This window comes from Trachemys scripta, chromosome 3 (assembly GCF_013100865.1).
Source record: "Trachemys scripta elegans isolate TJP31775 chromosome 3, CAS_Tse_1.0, whole genome shotgun sequence".
Taxonomy (NCBI): domain Eukaryota; kingdom Metazoa; phylum Chordata; order Testudines; family Emydidae; genus Trachemys; species Trachemys scripta.
Genome location: NC_048300.1, coordinates 201,048,150 through 201,067,528, shown reverse-complemented (window position 1 = coordinate 201,067,528; position 19,379 = coordinate 201,048,150). Strand labels below are relative to the sequence as shown.

Sequence of the window (19,379 nt, the reverse complement as noted above, 5' to 3'; positions counted from 1 at the left end):
GATCTGTTAACCGGCCAGCTCTTAGAATCATAGAATATCAGGGTTGGAAGGGACCTCAAGAGGTCATCTAGTCCAACCCCCTGCTCAAAGCAGGAGCTATTCCCAACTAAATCATCCCAGCCACGGCTTTGTCAAGCCGGGCCTTAAAAACCTCCAAGGAAGGAGACTCCACCACCTCCCTAGGTAACGCATTCCAGTGTTTCACCACCCTCCTCGTGAAATAGTTTTTCCTAATATCCAATCTGGACCTCCCCCACTGCAACTTGAGACCATTGCTCCTTGTCCTGTCATCTGCCACCACTGAGAACAGCCGAGCTCCATCCTCTTTGGAACCCCCCTTCAGATAGTTGAAGGCTGCTATCAAATCCCCCCTCACTCTTCTCTTCTGGAGACTAAACAATCCCAGTTCCCTCAGCCTCTCTTCATAAGTCATGTGCTCCAGCCCCCGAATCGTTTTTGTTGCCTTCTGCTGGACTCTTTCCAATTTTTCCACATCCTTCTTGTAGTGTGGGGAAATCCTTCTTGTAGTCTTAATCCACGTAACGTGCACTTCCTTGATACTGTACAGTGCTTGTTTTTAATCGGCACATGTGGCACTACGTTAAATGCCGCACGAACGGCTATTTTATCTGTTACACTCGCACCCAACAGAGATTTTGATTTTTCCTCCTTCATTTTTTCTTTCCTCTTTATTTAGAAATATAGAGAAGAACAAACAAGCAAAGAAGCAAAAAAAGAACCAAAGATTAAATAAAGTCATCAACAGGCATAAATTATGCTTACAGAATAGCCGAATACACGAGACATGGATGCCATGATTACCTTATATGTATAGACAAATGTTATTTTCTTTTGCATGTTTACCATGAGGAATTCACCTTTCCTGTGTTTCATTATTAGTACACACTGAGCAATGGAGCCTAAACACCAAAAGTACCTGCACCATAGCAGGCTCAGAAATATTACTCTGTATATAAGACAGAGCCAACTGCTGCTCCAGCCCCCGTCCCATATCTTGGTAGAATTTCCATGCATCAAGTGTGGCTGTATCTTCTTGAGGTCTGTCTTTGAGTTTGCCATGTGACTGTAGTACAGTCTAAGGCTGCAGTCGTCATATTCCCATGGCCACCGCGCGCTGGGTTATCCAGCTGGAGTTCATGCCATTTTACATCCCATAATACTGTGTCCCTTTCAGATTTTGTTAAGATAATCTTTCTTAATGTTTGAGTGTTTTCCACCCTATACAAAGTTACCAGCCTGTACCTACGTAGTCTCTAAAATAAACAAGCCTTTATTGGTGACGTTGATTGACAAAAGGAAAAAAATCAAAATGTTCATCTAAATTATACAGATTGTAGCAGTCTAAGATTTGCAGACCTTTTCTTCTGAGATCTATCTTCAAAGCAATCAACAAAAAGAATGTAATAAATATACAAATTCTCTTGTAAGGAATATGTTCATTCCTTATAAAATTAGTTAATTATTTTGCTTAGGAAGATAATTAAGTGCCAATAGTTCAGACCTACTTTACCCCAGAACCTGAAATTTTGTTCAATTCTATTTCATGTTCTGTGTAACGTTGGGAATGGTAGCTTTATAGACTCAACACCACCGCAGAAGCAGACATGTTTGTGCTCTCCTACTCTAACAGCCTGCACAGAACTAGTTTTTATATCCTTTGCAAAAAGTTCTAGCACTATAAAATACCATAGTGGAAATAAAGGACTTTTCCCCCCAATCTAGCTCTAAACCCTGCAGCAAGCTACCACATGGGAAAGGGTTCCTCTGGCTTGGGTGGAAAGTGGACATCATCACATTGACATGTTTGGGGGCTTTGTTCCCCTAATCCCCTTCCTGGCTGAGCAATGAAGATAATAGGACCCTAAATCTGACTTTCCCCTTTCTCTCTGATTCTCACAGTGCAACTGTGTAGCCCAAACCCGTACTTGGTCAGACGAAATAACTAGACCCATACTTGGAAAACCTGTGATCACACCTGGAAAACAAATCCCAAGGATCAGAATGAAAAGCGAAAGCCTGTCCCACTGATTCCAACAGAGGCACGCCTGGGCCTGGCTTTACCCAGCCTCTCCCTGTTTACCTTGTAGAGAGACCGACAATACAAGGCATGAAAAGAAAACAATTCAAATCAGAGACCCATGCGATGTGTCCTCTTCGTATTTACATTCAAATGTTTCTGTTTAAAACTCCTTGCCTCACCTTCTCAGTAGGTTAAAGGAACACATTTCTCCTATCCCCTCTTTGGCAAGAAAAATTAACACCCTGGGGCCAGATTCCACTCTTCCACGTAGCAACTGAATTATAGAGCAACTTCCTGACTGCTGCGGAGTTCAGGCCTGATCCAGTGCTGTGGAAGTCAGTGGGAGCCCTTACATTGGCCTCAATGGACATTGGCCTGATCCTCCCTGTGGAATTTACACTGTTGTACATGAGAACGGGTTTGGCCCCTTATCATGGAGTCCCTGCAACAGTAAAATAGAAAAACCAGAAATCACTCGTCAAACACTGAAGACACTGGAAACCATCGTGACCCCTTTCTGAACCTCGGAAGTCATCCTCAAGCAAACTCACAAAGAGGCCACTTCAGTTTCAAGGACTGATCGAGCCCATTACGTTAAGGCATCAAATGGCTTTATGCTGTGTTTCCTCCAGGACAAGAAAAGTGACGCGTCAGGAATCACAGCTACCGAGCTCAATGTTCCCGTTTTCCTCACACGCACGCTCAGAGTCTGCTCCGACTTTTGGCAGTTCACCCTCTTCTGCTGCTTCTTACCATCTTGTTTAACCCATGTTCCATTTACTGTAACCCAGACGGGCTTCTGGAGTCTGGTCCTGCCATTTCCTCGGAGTCACTTCTCATTGCTTGAGGCATCTCCAGACCCTTGCTGGAAAGATTTAGATACCAAAACTTTACCTTTAAGATCCACAGATCAACTTAAAAGGAGAAACCACAGAGGATCTTAAGTTCTTACATCCTGGGGCTTTCCCAGAGCTTGTCTTCTTTTTAAGATTTACGCTGATGAGGCTTTAAAACCACGTGTCCTTCAAAACCCATCATTCAGTCGCCTGAATTTATGGCCTTTTCTCCATATTAGAATATTAACATCCACTTTCTATATTTGCTGTAACGGCTCTTTGTAAATGGAGCAAATTCAATATTCAACTAATTTCCCTCTCTGACCAAAGGATTTCTCAAACCCAGCACTCGTCGAGTCTATGTCAGTCCTACTGAGCTTCCTTTCTCTGCTCTGCACTGATGGAATTGTCTTGTCTGCCCTGCCCTGCCCCCATAGCATCTGGCTGTTCTCTGCTGGTGCCTTAACTCCCGATAGCCAGGCGGTTCATTGGGGTAGCATGTCTGAGGCTCCCCACAGCACCCATAGGCTGTTCTTTAATGCCTACGTCTGGTCCTTTCAACCTCATTTATCTAGCTCCTGGAATCATCCGTCCTTTGGGTCTAACACTCATCAGAGGTGAAAGTCCCCTCCGGGGCAGAGGGCAGCACAGAGGCTGAGGTGGGACATAGGCCTTGTGCTGGTGCTCTGCACGGGGTGAATTTCACCCTCTAGTGTAGGTGGGGAGGTAATATCTTGTATTGGACCAACTTCTGTTGGGGAGAGACAAGCTTTCGAGCTGCACAGAGGTCTGGTCTATACTGCAGACCTATATCGGTATAAACACGTCACTCAGGGTGTGAAAAATCCACACCTAACGCCCCCGTGTGGACAGCTCTATGTCAGCAGGAGAGTTTCTCCCACCAACACAGCTACCGCCTCTCGGGGAGGTGGGTTAACTACGCCGATGGGAGAGGCCTTTCCCATCGGCACAGGAGCAGCGTCACTTACACACTACAGCGGCACTGAGGCAGTGTTTTAAGGGTAGACCTGCCCAGAGCTCTTGTTCAGCTCTGGGCACCGTACTGGGAGCGTCACAGCTAAACGCCAACTGGGACGGATTGCCTGGCATAAGCAGTTAGTGTATTCTGCAAGGGACCATGCAAGGCAGAGTGTCCCGTTAGCACCTCTGCGGTCATAGGACAAACAGCAGCGGTTAGTCGGTTACAGATTGTTGTAATAAGCCATGACTCCAGTGTCTCTGTTCAGCCCATGAGTTTTCGTGTCTAGCAGAGTTAGGGATTTAAGCTCCCAGGCTCGTCTTTTGAAAGCGTTGTGCAGGTTTCCTTTGAGGAGGAGGACTCAGTTAGGGCTTATTAAAACAATCTGTAATCCATTAACCCCCCCTTTTTGTCCTATGCCCTGTCCTCCCTGCTCCCAGCCTCATCCAACGTGCATGGAAATACGCAGCAGGTGCCCAGACTCGTTTTCGGAGTCCAGGCTTGCCCTGTCTAGCTGATCAATGGTATTTATGTGCACAGAGCGAACCAAATGTTGGCCAGTTACATCTGTACAACCTAACGGCAGTCAATGGGGTAGCAGAGTTTTATTTGGCCTTGGCCTTTCTGCCATACATTAGTGGCAGTGTCTTTAATATTTTGATTGTACACCAAGCCAGGGATGGTAGGGGAGGCAGGATGTCCGTCACAGGGCTCCATGTGAGGCTCTCCTGGGTTCAGAAGCGTGGGGCCGGATTCTCGGGGGGAACTGGCATAGTGCCATTGAATTCAGGAGCCCTACGCTGATTTACTGCAGCTGAGAATCTGACCCATGGTGTCTTTCGCCCCCTGCCTGCTAGTCCTACCCCTCATCTCTTGTTGCAGAGCAGCTCAGTGCCAATCTATGGAACCAGGCCGGGTGTCAGGTGAATCTGTTCACAGTCCTGGGGTGGCCGACTCCCCAAGCTACCGAGGAGGAGGAAGCTAGACTGGCCGTAGTATTTCCTTTACAGCAAGACCCAGCCGCTCCAAGGAACTCATTCTGCCACCTGTTGCGTTACCACTTGTCCTCTGTGACTAGTTCAGTTGAGGGGAAGGCAGGATGCTCGTTTTTTATTCATTTGTGGGTTTAGTGCCCAGATCCCTTGGTAACTGCACCTTAGGAAAACACATGTCGAAAGTGCCCATAGGAACTGGGAGCAGTGAAGCAAACCTCTCCCGCAGAGATTACTTAGTGAGGATAATACTCGGCCTGTCTCTAGTGCCGTTCAGCAGTGCATCTCAAAGCAAAATATCAACATTAGTCCTCACAGCCCTAGTTCCAGACAGGGAAACTGAGGCATAGAGTGGGTAATGTGACATCTCCATGGTCACATACTGAGCCAGTGTCAGAGGTGAAAGTCCTGGCTTCCCGTCCCTGGAGCCAGTACACGTCAGGCCTTGAACCCTCGAGATTGGAGGACCGCGCGTGACCCATTTTCCCCAGCGAGATCGTCTCTGTGTCCTCTCAGAGGGACGCTCGGCACGCAGGGCTGTGAGCCAGAGTAACTAGCTCCATGTTGCGGTCGGAGAGCTGGCCCCACCTGCCTTGTACAGAAGGGAAACCAGAGCACAGAGCGGGGCGGTGACTCAAGGCCACACAGGGAATCAGGAGCCGAGCCCGTTAGAACCCTGAGGTCCCCGGCTCCCAGCCCTACCTACTCAGCAGCACTGCCAGTATCACATGAGCATGTGAGCGGTCTTGAGCCATAAACATCCACAGGCGCACTGAGCAAAGGCAGCTCCCGAGGTGCGTGACATCAAGGACGCCCCAAACGATTCCTGTGCAGCAGTGACGGAGGAGGGAGAACCAGCTCGCCAAGCCCTGGAACCTGCAGGACAGGTGCTCACCATTGGTGTTAAAAACTCCTGGGAAGTGTGAGAAGCCACAAGCTTCGCGTGGGAGAGAATTTCCATATCAGGAAGAGAGACCCTGAGCACCAGCCAGAACACCCGACCCTCTGAACACCGCCTCCCAGAGCAGGAAGCTGCTCCAGGCCCCAGGACACACCACGCGGCGCTGACACAGGAGAGGCCTGGCTCGGAGAATGAGTGAAAGCCAGCCCTATCCCCAGAGGCTGTCTCAGTACAGGGCCCCTACAGGACGCTACTGCTTGGCCTGTCCCACAGGGATAAAGCCCAGAGTTAGTAACTGCAAATTTCCAGGGGAGCCTGGCACAACGTCAGCTGCTGTGGGAATAAACCTGAGAAAGGGGCAGAATGTCTCCTCCTCAGCCGCTGTCCCCCAGGAGCGCGGGGAAGCAGAGCCTCCTAAAACACAGAGGCAGAAATGAAGGAAGCTGGCTGGGGGCAGGTCTCAGGCACATATTCGCTTCGATGATCTCACAGCTGTTTTCCAGCTACAATTATTGTGATCCTTGTAGTCTCTTCCACCTTCTCCAGGGAGTTAGCCTGGACCCCTTACCAGCAGCTCTTCTGCTGTTTACCCCTCACACATTCCCTGCTGTAGAATAAAGGGGGACCTAACTGGATGAATGTCACGGGCTCCCCGGCGCCATTTCAGTGACTTTGGCTTTTCTCCCTCCCCATACATCAGACGGCTGCGTGTGCAACGTCTCCCTTGGCCTTGAAGGTGGATCTTCTCACACGCTGCTCTTCCACCACGACCAGAGCCAACATTTGTTCTTTCTGGCCTGGGCTTGCTGCCAAGTTCTGCCCTTTCTCCTCCAGAGGGATCTTTCCGTGCACTGAGCACAAGTTGCTGGTTCCTGGCCTCTGCGGTTTGCTCATCTGTTACGCTAACGTGGGTTTTCAGTGAACTTTCTCTAACACTCGGCACTCCCGGAACAGGAGTCAATGGGGGGCAACAGACTGGATGATGAGTGGAGCGGCTCGGGGTTGATTCTACAGCCTCTGCCGTCCTATGGAGGCTTCTGAAAAGTCCCAGTTCACCCCGGTGTACCTCCAAGGAAGTTCTACGTGGAATGAATACAGCCCCACAGCTCAGGGTTTGTACGTGATGCTAAAAAGAGAGTCAGAGGAGATGATACGGATCTGGGCACTGGGTAGTAACGGATTTGGCTCGTGTAGGTGACTGCACTGACTGATCGGAAACGCAGTGCAATGAAATCAGTGTGTGAGCGAGCGAGCAAGGGAGGGGATCTATGCTCAGGATCTCTAGTCGCCCAGCACGCGAGTGGGGTTTATTGTGATAAAATCATTGAAGCCACCCGCTCAATGCAAAGCTGCAGAAAAAAAGCCAGACCAGATGCTATGCTGCGTGGATAGAAGAGGAGGAAAAACCAAAGGACGTGGTAGCATGTAAGGCTCTTGTGAGTCCCGACCTGGGGCACTGCCGCTACCTTGGAAGGGTGCAATAGGGGAGGGTTAGGAATTGGAAGCACATGGAGGAACCTGGGCAGAGCTACACCATGCAAAAGGTAACAATAACCACACGGGATACATCGTCAGCAGGAGCGGGATGCCATGGGAGCTCAAGAGACACCTAGATTTACTCCTGGGGAAAGTGGACAGGTCTGCAGAGCAAACGGGAAGCTGGGCTTTAAATCCATGACCAGGGGATAGGGATTTGGGTCGAGATGATCTTTCCCTGCTCTTAAAACTTCCTGAGCCAAATTCACTGGGTGCAACTTCACGGATGTCGGTGGAGCGGCTGCAGGGCCGGCGCTGGGCCTGTGTGTGAGAACCTGTCTCTCCTGCGCGTGGGCTTTCTGGTGCGTTATTAAATTAGACTTCTGGCAGAAGCTTTTCCCGCAGTCCTGGCAGGTAAATGAGATCATTTCTCTGTGGGCTTTCTGAGGGACAGCGGCAAGCGCCTTCTGCGGGAAACCGTCCCCCCTTTCGCCGGGTAGCATCGCTGGCTCTTGGGAATGGGTTTTCTGGTGCACCTTGAGATAGCGCATGGAGGAGAAGCTTTTCCCGCAGTCAGTGCATATACTCAGCAGCACCCTGCTGTGAATCTTGAGGTGGATTTTCAGAGACCCCTCGGCAGTGAAGCTTTTCCCACACTCCGTGCAAGTGAAGGGCCGCTCTCCCGTGTGCATTCGCTGGTGGATCCGCAGGTACTTGGCAGTGAAGCTTTTCCCACAGTCAGAGCAGGTGTACAGGCCCTCCCCTGTGTGCATCCGCTGGTGGATGCGGAGATAGCCCTTCTGGGCGAAGCTCTCCCCACACTCCGCGCAGGTGAACGTGGTCTCCCCCGTGTGGCTTCTCTGATGCATCTTGAGATATCGCATGGTGGCAAAGCTCTTCCCGCAATCACTGCAGATGAAGGGGGTCCCGTCCGTGTGGATTTTCTGGTGTATCTTCAGATAGCCCTTGGTGGTGAAGCGCTTCCCGCACTCGGCGCAGGGATACGGGGTCTCCCCCGTGTGCAGCCTCTGGTGTATCTTGAGATAGCCCTTGGTGGTGAAGCTCTTCGCACACTCGGTGCACGTGAAGGGCGTCTCGCCCGTGTGGATTCTCTGGTGCGCCTTGAGGGAGCCCTTGGAAATGAAGCTTTTCCCGCACTCCAGACACGTGAACGGCCTCTTCCCCTTGTGTTGTCCCAGGTGTATCTTGAGATAGCCCTTGGAAGTAAAACTCTTCCCGCACTCGGTGCAAGCAAAGGGCCTCTCCCCCGTGTGCTTCCTCTGGTGGACTTTGAGGTCCACCTTGCGAGTGAAGCTCTTCCCACACTCACTGCACAGAAAGGGCCGCTCCCCCGTGTGCTTCCTCTGGTGCATTTTGAGATCCCCCTTCGACGGGAACCGTTTCCCGCATTCGGTGCACGGAAAGGGCTTCTCCCCCGTGTGCAGCCTCAGGTGAATCTTCAGGTATCCCCGCTGGGTGAAGCTTTTCCCGCACTCGGTGCACGTGTACGGCCGCTCCCCCGTGTGGATTCTCAGGTGGATCTTCAGGTCCCCTTTCTGAGAGAAGCATTTCCCACACTCGCTGCAGGGAAACGGCCTCTCCCTCTTGTGGTTCCTCTGTCGTATCAGGAGATCTGTCTTCTCCACACAGCTTCGCTTGCATTCCTGAAGGGCGTCCGGTCTCTCCGTCAACTGGACTTTCTGCTGAGCCGTGCTGTTTGTGGATAGCCCTTGTGTGTTCCCTGCAGAGTTTCTCTGCGTTGTCTGGAGTTTGCTCTGACCCAGGCAGTTTTTCACCTTTACTGAACTTTGGGAAACTTTCTCTTCAGGTTTCACTGAAAAGGTCTTGACTGGAAGCAGGTTTTCAGCATCTTCCTCCTGATTCTTCTCCTCCATACTTTCATTCACAATCTCATCATCTACTAGAGAAAAAACAACAGACCAGATGTTATTCCATGTGATGGTGGCAAAAGAAACGTTTCTTGTGTAAACAAAAGTTTCTATTAATTGCAAACTCCCAGGGGCTGTCACACCTCCCTGGGAGAACCACAGCTGGAATCTCAGAATGATTATGGATTATTTGTGTGATGTGGACAGGCCGGGTCCCTGCTTGGGCCCACGTCTCCCATGTCTCAGCTGAGGACTAACAGACACACAGCTGGAGTCTGGCTGCGGTTTGTACCCTAGTTCTTAACAGGCTGCGCTGAGGTTGGTCACGGTTGGGAGCGTTACAGTATGTATAGCAGCAGCACCCAGGGACGCAGTCAAGGACCAGGGTCCCATTTTGCCAGGCACTGAATAAGACATGTGGTGAAGAGACCCTGCCCCAGACTGCTCCCACTCTAGGTTGTATCAAGACACAACAGCTGGGGGAGACAAACACATGGGGCTACGGGGCGGGAGAGGATGAGATTTCGAGCACGGGGGCACACAATAAGCAGCAGTCTTAGCTCAGCATCTGCCTAGCCACTGTCAGCAGCATGGCTGGATCAGCCTCACTGCAGCCGGGCTCCCTCAGCAGGGGATCGGAGGAGGAAACGCTAGCTGCTGATCCCCCCCACCCCAGAGTTCCTGGGAAATCACTTTATGTACTTATTGGAAGCCCCATGACCTTCAAGTGAACCCCGGGCTTCCATGCTGCTGGTACTGTCCTGGGGAAACTTCACCTACTCTCCGCTGAGACCAAAGTCTTTAAGTGGGAGCAGCTTTCTCCCCAATCCTCCTGCTGGTTACATCCCCTGTAATGTGCATCAGCTCCCATTCCCTGACTGCCTCACTGCCCGGCTACTTCCACTTCCCCTTGGGCACGCCTGCACCCAGCGGCCAGGTCACAAGCTGGGGGATAAAGCTCTATCAGCTTCCGCTGAAATCTGCCAGCTCCGAAACCGGCTCGTGGAAACATTCAAGCACACAGGAGTCGCCAGGCTGGATCAGACCGTCATCTATCCAGTCCCCTCTCCTGTCGGACCGTGACTGATCACACTGGCTCCAGAGGAAGGGGCGAGGACCATCAGAATACGCTGCCTGTAGGGAAAGATTGTTCCTAACGCCCTGGGGGTTGGCTTGTGTGCCGCAAGGGGTTTATATCCCTTCCGTTTTCACTCCTACCTAACGTAACCGGGGCTCTGCCCATCTGTCAGGTGCCCAGTCACATTTCGAATCCGGCTCGGCTCTGTGGCCTCTGGGAGAGCCTGTGGCATTATTCACTGCGCGAGGGACTGGGAGGGGACGTTCACCCACCCAAGCCCTGAGCAGGCTAATGTGGCCAGAAAGAACCAATGAACCTTATCTGCTGCAGCTGAAGGGGAGTCAGGGTTTGGCAGACCCAGCTGGGGAGGAGCTGTAAAGCCGGCTGCGGGCCGGCAGTCACTCACTAGACGTTAAGGAGGAAGTACGGGGGAGGGGAGCCAGCCCTGGGCTCGGGGCCGAGAGAGGTGAATCTGCCATGGGGAGCGGAGGACGCTCTCCTGGTGAACCCAGAGACAGACCAGGAGATGGGGCAGGGGGCAGGAAGCCGGGACTGAGACTGAGCAATGCTGGATTGTTTGTCAGAGGGTCCCCGGGCTGGAGCCCAGAGCTGCAGGCCGGCTGCGGTTCCCTGACCTGCCGCTGGGGAGTGGCCCAGGACCTCGAGGTGGATTGGGGGATGTTCTGAGGCAGCTCGTCCGGTCGGACTTTGATACCCTGGGACGGGGGACTGTGCAGTGACCAGGCTGCAGGGGCAGGTCACGAAGAGGGAGCACACTGAGTCGCAATGAGAGAGCGGGGGCGGACAGGGGGGCCCATATGGGGCAAAAGCTACGGCCCATGCCCAGCCCCAAGAAGGTGCACTTGGGCTGAGTGCAGCCCTTCGCAGGTCCCTTTCGATTTCATGGCATGCCCTTGTCCTTGTACCAGGAGAAGCTATGGTTCCTACACACACGGAGCTGCCCGCGCCGCTCTCATGGCATCTGGGTAGCGGGCGTGAGGTTCAGACGGGCTGTGGGGGAAAATGGGTCCTGCCAGCGCGGTTCAGGGAATGTGGTGACCCATATCAAACTGGCTGCAGTCTCAAGCGTTGCTTAAATCATCTTCTCCAACAGCTCTAGCCACCTCGAACCCTGGTACCTTCCCCAGTTCCAGCTCTCTGCACTGCCTTCCAGCAGGAATTCCCGACTGCCTTCCCTTGCATTCAATGTCCGGCCCAGCTCAGCCCCTGCCTACGGCCCAGCTCGGTCTTCATGTGAGCAGGAGCAACTGACTCAGAGGAGCGGCACCTACTCAGGGAGTTTGCTTCAACCCCTTGGCACCCTAACTCCAGCTCCTCCCTAATCACCTGTCTGCCAGATCCCTCTCTTTCCATTTCCCATTCTCTTCCCTCTACCCAGCATCCTAGGCAGGGAACTCCCTCTCTCTCTGAGCACCCGAACGCCACAGAACCCCTCCCTCCAAACTCCTACACCCTTCTGATGCGAATCATAGAATATCAGGGTTGGAAGGGACCTCAGGAGGTATCTAGTCCAACCCCCTGCTCAAAGCAGGACCAATCCCCAACTAAATCATCCCAGCCAGGGCTTTGTCAAGCCGGGCCTTAAAAACCTCTAAGGAAGGAGATCCCACCACCTCCCTAGGTAACCCATTCCAGTGCTTCACCACCCTCCTAGTGAAAAAGTGTTTCCTAATATCCAACCTAAACCTCCCCCACTGCAACTTGAGACCATTACTCCTTGTTCTGTCATCTGCCACCACTGAGAACAGTCTAGATCCATCCTCTTTGGAACCCCCTTTCAGGTAGTTGAAAGCAGCTATCAAATCCCCCCTCCTTCTTCTCTTTTGCAGACTAAACAACCCCAGTTCCCTCAGCCTCTCCTCATAAGTCATGTGCTCCAGCCCCCTAATCATTTTTGTTGCCCTCCGCTGGACTCTTTCCAATTTGTCCACATCCTTCTTGTAGTGTGGGGCCCAAAACTGGACAGAGAACTCCAGATGATGCCTCACCAATGTCGAATAAAGGGGAACGATCACGTCCCTCGAGCTGCTGGCAATGCCCCTACTTATACAGCCCAAAATGCCGTTAGCCTTTTTGGCAACAAGGACACACTGTTGATTCATATCCAGCTTCTCGACCACTGTGACCCCTAGGTACTTTTCTGCAGAACTGCTACCTAGCCATTCAGTCCCTAGTCTGTAGCAGTGCATGGGATTCTTCTGTCCTAGTGCAGGACTCTGCACTTGTCCTTGTTGAACCTCATCAGATTTCTTTTAGACCAGTCCTCTAATTTGTCTAGGTCTCTCTGTATCCTCTCCCTACCCTCCAGCGTATCTACCACTCCTCCCAATTTGGTGTCATCTACAAACTTGCTGAGGGTGAATCCTCACGGGGAAGTGGAGCGTTCTGGTCCGTGTGCCGGCTGGCTGGTTTCTGCTCGCCCTCGGTTACAGCCTGATCGTTACCGTTGCTATCAACTGGCTTCAGCGTCCAGTTCTGCCACCCACTTTCTGACACCAAGAACCTTTTCTTCCAAAAGAAAGAAAAATGGAGCGATTGGGGTTCTGACTGTCACCGTGTCACGTGGCATGACATCATGGGGGGGAGGTGACGGGGGGGACGGATGACATCTAATGTGTCTTTTAAAACCAGTTTCTCTTCCGGAACCACAAATACTGAAGTGCCTTTACTCATAACACTGCGGCCATTGCGTGACCTCACTGGAGGGCAGAGTTAAGGTGTTCTGAGCCTTCACTGTATGTTTCTTACCTTAGCTGCTTTAGATTTCTTTTAAGTATAAACTTAGCTTTGAATTTCCTGGATTCAGAACTCCTGGGGTGGTTTACAACACCCTAAAGTTATCCAGGCATGCACCAGCTTAACTGCAGCCTGGGGTATTTTGTCTAGGAAATGAACAACACTTAAAAATGAGACTGCAGGGCCTCGCTAGCAGACGCTTCCCTGCCTGTTCATTCCCCCAGGAGCTGAGAATCGTCAGAGATACAATTCTCACCCACTCCATGCAGGGAGAACCCCATGTAACTGTCTGGTGACCTGGCTTTTCATGCGCCGCACGGCCCCCAGTAGCACAAACGTGTCTCTTTACCTAGCGAGGTGACGAGCTCATAATTCTCCTTCATCACGTCCCAGTACAGTTCTTTCTGCCATTCCGCTAACTCCTTCCACTCCTCCGGCGAGAAATAGACTGCGACATCCTCAAACGTCACTGGGGCCTGAAATCCCAAATTGTCACCATGTTAGCATCTTCTGCGCCAGCAACATCCTGCCCTTACAGCCCTGCCCCTTGCCCGGGGACGGCGCATTTTCGAGTCACTGCTGACAGAGGAATTTAGGAGTTGCCATACTAGGTCTGAGCAGTGGTTCCTCTCGTCCGATACCCTCTCTCCATCAGCGGCAGTACCAGTTACTTCAATGGAAGTACAAGAAACTATGTCATAGATTGCAAATAACCTGCTTCTAGGGGAAATGTCTTTGTGATTGCTATCAGCTAGCCATTGGTTCAGGGCCTGAGGCAGAATTTACCGTTTCCACAATTATATTTAATTATCCTGTCTAATGTAACGTTGGATGCTCTCATTAGACACAAGGGTTTAATCTTTTTCTGAATTCTGTAAAGCTCCTGGACTCAATATTGCCATGTGGCAATGAGTTCCACATGCTCATTTGGCATTGTGGCACACTGTATTTCCTTTGTCAATTTTCAACTTCTGCTGCCTTTCAATGTCACTAAATGTCCCCTTGCTCTTGCATTGGGCAAGAGGATAAACAGGAGCAGCAAATTTACCTTCCCTGTGCCAGTCAGTTCTTATACCTCTATCCTGTCCGCTCTCATTCGTCTCCTCTCTAAACTAAACAGTCTCAGTCTCACCTCCCACAGACGTCCCTGCTGGCCTCTAATTGGCCACCAGTCCCTGAACTCCCTCGGTATGTGCTACTGAACTGATGGGCCAGGCTGACCAGACCTGAACACACTATTCAGGGCGAGGCACACCCGACACACCGTGTCAGTGCGATATCTGCTGGGTCATTACAGAACTCTTCGTGCCCACTAACACCTCACAGGCTTTTCTGGGCTCTGCATGGAGCGGAGATTGCCACTGCTCTGCTGAAATAACAGCCAGCTCTTTGTCTGAGCGGTGACAATTGATCTAGAATCCAGACACGTGACTAAATCGCTCAAATGGATCGTTCCAAAGTGCCGTGCTCTGCAGGTTGGCAGTGAATTTCATCTGCCGTGGTGTTGCCCGTTCACCTAGCTTGGCTAGGTCTTTCTAGGTCCCAGCGGCGCCATTTCAGATTTTGGTAGGGGGGCAACTTTAACCGTGATTCCTGGACCACGTAGGCACTTGAAAACTCTAGTTTTTTGGCAGGTAATTTAGCAATTAGCTGACAGGAACCCTGTATCTAATTCCTTTATATATATTAAAAAAAAAATTAGACCCACTCAACTCTAATAACATGTTCTGACATCTTGTGGCAACTCACTTAAGGGATGCTGGTTAGGTTTAAAAGTTTAATGTATATTCTTACTTTATTACTAGCTCCAGAGAGAGAGAGAGAGACCCCGTCAGGACTCCTGGGTTCTATCCCAGCTCCAGGAGGAGAGCGGGGTTTGTGGGTTACAGCAGGGAGCAGATACATCTGGGTTCTATATAAGAACATTAGAACGGCCATACTGGGTAAGACCAAAGGTCCATCTAGCCCAGTATCCTCTCTTCCAACAGTGGCCAATGCCAGGTGCCCCAGAGGGAATGAACAGAACAGGTAATCACCAAGTGATCCATCCCCTGTCGCCCATTCCCAGCTTCTGGCAAACAGAGGCTAGGGACACCATCCCTGCCCCTCCTGGCTAATAGCCATTGATGGACCTATTCTCCACGAACTTATCTAGCTCTTATTGGAACCCTGTTACAGTTTTGGCCTTCACAACATCCCCTGGCAAAGAGTTGACTGTGAAGAAACACTTTTTTTGTTCGTTTTAAATCTGCTGCCTATTAATTTGATTGGGTGACCCCTAGTTCTTGTGTTATGAGGAGTAAATAACACTTCCTTATTTACTTTCTCCACATCAGTCATGATTGTACAGACCTCTATTATATTCCCCTTTAGTCGTCTCTGTTCCAAGCGGAAAAGTCCCAGTCTGATTAATCTCTCCTCATACAGAAGGTGTTCTGTACCCTTCATCATTTCTTCTGCCCTTTTCTGTACCTTTTCCAACAGATCTTCTTTGACATGGGGTGACCACATCTGCACGCAGTATTCAAGGTGTGGGCGTACCATGGATTTATAGAGAGGCAATATGATATTTTTCTCTTATTATCTATCCCCTTCCTAATGATTCCCAATATTTTGTTAGCTTTTTTAATTGCCACTGCACAGGTGTTTGCAGAGAACTATCCACAATGACGCCAAGATCGCTTTATTGACGGGTTCAGCTAATTTAGACCCCATCATTTTGCATGTATAGTTGGGATCATATTTTGCCAAGTGCATTACTTTGCATTTATCAACACTGAATTTCTTCTGCCATTGTGTTGCCCAGTCACCCAGTTCTGAGAGATCCCTTTGTACCTCTTTGCTGTCTGCTTTGGACTTAACTAAATTTGTTAGTCTCTAAGGTGCCACAAGTACTCCTGTTCTTTTTGTGGATACAGACTAACACGGCTACTGCTCTGAAACCTATCTTGAGTATGAAAATTTTGCCACCTCTCTGTTATCCCCTTTTTCCAGATCATTTATGAATATGTTGACTAGGACTGGGCCCAGTACAGATCCCTGGGGGACACCACTATTTACCTCTCTCCATTCTGAAAACTGAGCATGTATTCCTACCCTTTGTTTCCTGTCTTTCAACTGAAGTGCCTGGCAATGCTTTCAGGATCATCTAACGATACTTAATTTACTTTAATGACAAGCCTTTTGTTATCTTAATCACCCTGCCTCTGTTTATAACCGAACTCCCTGCCCCAAAGGCTGTGCTGCTCCCAGCTTCCGAACTCATCACATATCACACCCAAGCTGTTGCAGTTAAGAGTTCTGTCTGGGGCTAGGGTGAGTAGGCCTCCTCTACGAAACTCGGGGGGGGGGAGAGGCTAGAGCATCCCCTGCCCCCCCCCCAAATGGCACCCCTGCTAGTTCCTCACAGTCTTCTCTAATCTTGGCCAACCCTGTATGTCCGCTGTGGTTTTTGCTACCTGGCTGCTCACCCCATTTTCCAGTTAACTAATGACTATACTAAAAACCAGCCCTAGGTTAGAACACTGCGGCATGCTCTGTGCCCCCTTGGCCATGCTGAAAATCGACCGTCTAGTCCCATCTTGTAGCCAGTCACCGACCCACCACAGAACCTTACCCCTTGCTCCATGACTCCCTTCAGTGCCCTTAGCAGTTTCTAGTGAGGGACTTCTGACAGAGGCTTTTAAACAGTCCCTACAAACAACACAAACCAGTTGGTCTTTACCAACTGTTTTGCTGACACATTTGAGAGAATTCACCTTCGTTTCCCCAGCTGGGCGCTCATGCTAGGAGTCAATCAGTACAGTAGAATCTCAGAGTTACGGACCCCTCGGGAATGCAGGTTGTTCGTAACTCTGACCAAAACGTTACGGGTATTCTTTCAAAAGTTTACAACTGAACATTGACTTAATGCAGCTTTGAAACTTGAAAAAAAAAATGCTGTTTTCCCTTTATTTTATTCTAGTAGTTTATGTTTAACACAGTATTGTACTGTATTTGCTTTGCTTTCTTTTTTTTGTCTCTGCTGCTGCCTGATTATGTACTTCCAGTGCCAAATGTGGTGTGTGGTTGAATGGTCAGTTTGTAACTCTGGTGTTGGTAACTCTGATGTTCTACTGCACCGGTACAAGCACTGATATTTTGGTTTAACCGAATCATGCCAGTGAACGAAAACGAGTAGAAATGCATTCGTTTTTAAAGCCAGGTGCCTGGGCAGGGCAGAGAAATAAAATGTGCTTCACCCAAACGGCTCCTGAGGCGCAAAACCTCCAGAAAGCTCAACACACCAGCACAAGAGAGCGCAAAGAGCCCCGGGGGCTTACGCCCCCAGGGACTGGGACACCTCTGGACACAGAAGAAACTTGAGGTGATCAAGCTCCCAAATGCCTTCAGCTGAGCCAGGCGGGTTCCCCCAGGCACTGAGGGTGGGTTACCCCTAAGAAGCCTGGGCGCTTGTTTCTGGGCAAACAGGCTTGGGCGGGTTACCCAGAGGTTACAGGAGTGTCTTTAAACTAGGAAGCTGGGGCAAGAGTGGGAGTGTTGAAATCAGACACAAACGTGGAGCTCTGTCTAAGCTACAGAAATAGCAGCTGGATTGCCAGGAGGGAGACAAGAAAACACACGTTACAACCATGCGAGGAAACCTGTTTTATCTTCGATACAGATGAGGTTAAACAACGGCTCCCTTATATGGGTAAAGTATAAAGGGGTTACGGGGGGGGGGGGGGGGCTGTTTGTTTTTTCTGTCCACACAGCCAAGTAGTAACCACGTTATAATTCCGTTGGGTCAAAATAACGTTAAAACGTGGCTTTAGAGTACCCAAGGCTGGAAGCCCGATAAACCTGCACTGGGCCGGAGGATCGAACTCCCATCGCGACCATCCAGGGCTGTGTCTAACCGAAGCTTAGTTCCAAAACTTTCCCAACTTCGCTAGCCCAGGTGCAGCTCCACCCATAACAGCAATGATGGGGGGGCTGGTGTGGACAGGACGACAGCTGGCCCTGGCATTTTAACCAGCGTGTCCTGATCTGAGCAGAGTTGGAGGTCTAGAGAGCGAGGCAGTGAAAACACCAATGGCTGATCTACGCTGGCACTCCCGCTGGCGGAGCGGCACCAGAGGCAGAGTGGGACGGCTTGCGCAGGAAGGCCTGTGTAGACAAGGCCTATGGTTTGGAGCTCCCCCAAAACCCAGCGAGGGCCAGCTCCTCAGCTGGCACAAGCCAGCACTAGCCCCTTGGACATCAGGACGTTTATACCCATCCCCACCAGCCGAGGAGCTGGTCAGCATGTTGCAGAAGGAACACGCCAGTTCCGCACGGCGGGGCGCGCTCACCCACGGAGCACATGCAGCACAGATGAAGGAAGCGCTCGGCAGACCTAACCAGCGCTCCAAATCCGCACTGATCCATGCCGTGTGGGTTGCAGAGGTTGCTATGAGAACCTGAATTCTTACTTTGCCTTGCATAACTCTTGCGCAGCCAACAGAAATTGGGCTCAGCGAGTCTTCCAAGCCTCAGGGCGTGTTGCAAGCCTTGTCTCCCTCTGCCAGCCTTCTCCCCACACACTAATTAGCTGCTCCCAGCATTGCTGTTCTTGGAAATAACCACCTCAGAAGGAAGAGGGGGGCCGCTTGCGCCTTTCCTAGGAAGTGATATTACTTGTGCCTGGGGGATCTGGTAATAGGCTCCTAGCAATATGAATATAATTAGTTTCCTGCTTGTTTTGGTCTTTAACCTTAATTTAGCTTTGATGTCCAGGGCCTAGGCCGATCAGTGCATAACCTCAAATGAACTCACCAGAGGTGACGTTCACGGCTGGCGCTGTGCACCACTGACACCACAAGCGCTGGCCCTCCACACACGGGTGCATTTTCAGTCACATCTTTGCCGGAGGCATCTTATTGTTGGGTGGCTCTAAGACCCGTAACCAAACCTCTTCCGGCTGGCACAAGGCCGGTGCTGGCGTTTCTGTGTTTCTAGATGGTGACCAGTGGATCATATCAGGTATCGGGGGTAGCCGTGTTAGTCTGTATCTACAGAAACAACCAGGAGTCGGGTGGCACCTTAAAGACTAACAGATTTATTTGGGCATCAGCTTTCGTGGGTAAAAACCTCACTTCTTCAGAAGCACGAAAGCTGATGCCCAAATAAATGGGTTAGTCTGTAAGGTGCCGCCGGACGCCTGGTTGGTTTAGTGGATCCCAGGTACTGAGCGGCGCCAGGGACCCAGGTGGGCATTGCCGGAGCCAGGCCGGCGCGGCTTCGGGCTCACACTCGCCCAGGCTGCGGGGACGGGCCCAGGGCAGGTGGGGCAGGTTTCGGAAGTGACACGTGACTCGGGGGTCACACTTGGGACACGTGAACGAGGCTTTCGGAACCGGGGGGGGGGGAGGCTGGAGTGGGGGGTTGGAAGGGTCAGGCAGGGGAAGGC

General features: G+C 51.0%; 1 protein-coding gene across 2 annotated transcripts; it reads right to left on the bottom strand.

Annotated features, from left to right (window-relative positions):
* Positions 1-1,268: 1,268 nt before the first annotated feature.
* Positions 1,269-18,902, bottom strand: LOC117875472 (gastrula zinc finger protein XlCGF57.1-like). Of its 2 annotated transcripts, none has more exons than XM_034766857.1 (3): positions 18,746-18,902; positions 13,299-13,425; positions 1,269-9,143 (listed from the first exon to the last, which is right to left on the bottom strand). In XM_034766857.1, the coding sequence occupies exons 2-3, from the start codon at positions 13,330-13,332 to the stop codon at positions 7,348-7,350; spliced, it is 1,830 nt and encodes a 609-aa protein (XP_034622748.1). In that variant the 5' UTR covers positions 13,333-13,425; positions 18,746-18,902; the 3' UTR covers positions 1,269-7,347. The 2 variants fall into 2 exon arrangements, with proteins under 2 accessions (XP_034622748.1, XP_034622746.1); XM_034766855.1 differs by having other exon boundaries at positions 1,269-9,146; positions 18,746-18,900.
* Between the last annotated feature and the right edge of the window lie 477 nt (positions 18,903-19,379).

What these genes read in the sequence shown, in the direction of transcription:
- LOC117875472 (XM_034766855.1), bottom strand. Translation starts at nt 13,332, where the DNA reads ATGAAGGAGAATTATGAGCTCGTCACCTCGCTAG. An exon ending in TGAGCTCGTCACCTCGCTAG is followed by an intron (nt 9,147 to 13,298) that starts GTAAAGAGACAC and finishes TTTTTTCTCTAG; the next exon opens with TAGATGATGAGATTGTGAAT.